The 1,645-nt window shown below is 33.9% G+C and overlaps 1 protein-coding gene across 1 annotated transcript; it reads right to left on the bottom strand.

The window, feature by feature from the left end:
* Positions 1-1,645, bottom strand: LOC116769986 (uncharacterized). The gene is made up of 7 exons (XM_061526730.1): positions 1,485-1,645; positions 1,237-1,381; positions 994-1,133; positions 632-692; positions 422-530; positions 217-312; positions 1-126 (listed from the first exon to the last, which is right to left on the bottom strand). Exons 1-7 carry the CDS (start codon positions 1,564-1,566, stop codon positions 61-63), a joined length of 699 nt encoding a protein of 232 aa, XP_061382714.1. The 5' UTR covers positions 1,567-1,645; the 3' UTR covers positions 1-60.

The raw sequence follows: 1,645 nt of genomic DNA, 5'->3' as shown, positions 1-1,645 counted from the left end.
TTCCTTAAGAAAATATATTTATTTTATAAATTCCACGACTCAGAACTAAAACACTATTTCTTAAGAGCTCCAAATGACGTTAAGAATGAAGCTGACAACCTCCTCAAGGACCCTGTTGATATCCCTCTGTAAAACAAAAAAAGAAATAAATTGTATCTCTGACTACTAAGAGATTATACAAGAAAATAATGTACTCATTCGTTTATGAAACAATACCTCGTTGTCCTTCAGGAAATCAGGAATTCTCTTGTTGAGGAAATTGTTGACGACATCAGAGCGGTCGTTTCCTTGCATCTCCAAAAACAAGTCGGACTGAAATAATATTTAAAAGATCTGATTATTTATCAGAACGTTGCTTTTAGATTTGACTTTCTTGTATTGTTTGAACCGAAAGATTGCATTATAGTTATTATAGCTCTACCTCAATTCCACCAAGGCTGAAATTAATTGAGAGACTGCGTAGAGAAATTCCTTCGAGACCAGCATTGACGTACACCTCAGCTGCAAGGCGAACTGACCTGATGTCGAGGCTGAAATTAAAAAAATAATTAAATAAAAATTATGAACGAATTAACTTACATATATGAACATCTTACAATGAACTTTTGGATAAAGCTCATGTCGTACTTACCTGCCCTTGAAAACACCTAGAAATTCTCTGTCGAAGAAGTTCACCTCCAGTGCAGAGTTTCCTAAAAAAACAATATTCTAAATAACACAACACAAATATTCTAAGGATGGTATAGAATTTAACAGCAAATTGAAGATACTTCAAACTTAGAACATCAATTTAGTGGTGTAACTATTTATGTTCGTCAGAGTAATAACATTAAAACTTAGTGTAATGAATACTGAAAGTTTTCCTGTAAAATATACTTTAAAATATAAAGACAACTGAACCAAAATCTAAATATAGTTTCAAAAGAATTTAGAGGAAATATATTAACAAGTGATGCAGATCAGCTACTGTAAGTACTCATTAATTTTCCATACCAACAACGAGACTGATCTCTGGAAGGGAAACGTCAAGGCGAAGTCTGCTGAAGATGAAGCTGTACTCTAGGTTATTGATGCGTATGTTACTGAGTCCTTCAAACTTAAGGCCTTCGAGGATGGCAGCTATTTGAATATCTCTAAAAAGATATTGAAAATCATTAATTCACAAGCTTTAGGTTCCATTCTGTTTAAACATACTGCTCTGAGTTTGTACGAATAGGTAGTAGGTACATCTCTTACACTAATGGAACATCGATTTCAATACTTTTCTCTTCAACTTCAACAGGGTCGAGGCCAATTAGTTTTACTACATTCCTGATCTGTTCAATGACCCATTTGATTTGATCTTCAACGAAGTTTCTTTGGCCGAGTTTGTTGTAAGACTCTGTTTATTAGAAATATTATAACAGTTAGCAACTTATTTTCTTGTTATATTGATAAAAATCTTCTGTTTATATCTAACAATGAATAACATGTTTACCACCTACCGTTTACAAGAACATCACTCGACGGAGGCAAGGCGTTAGCGCCCGCGACAACGAGAAGGATAGCGAACACGGGGAATTTCATTTTCACTCAGGACTGTTAATGTAAAAAAATCAGTGAGCTATTTTCATCAACAAAAACATTTAAATACCGAATGATGGAT

This window comes from Danaus plexippus, assembly GCF_018135715.1.
Source record: "Danaus plexippus chromosome 3 unlocalized genomic scaffold, MEX_DaPlex mxdp_25, whole genome shotgun sequence".
Classification (NCBI taxonomy): domain Eukaryota; kingdom Metazoa; phylum Arthropoda; class Insecta; order Lepidoptera; family Nymphalidae; genus Danaus; species Danaus plexippus.
This window is presented reverse-complemented; position numbering and strand designations above follow the sequence as displayed.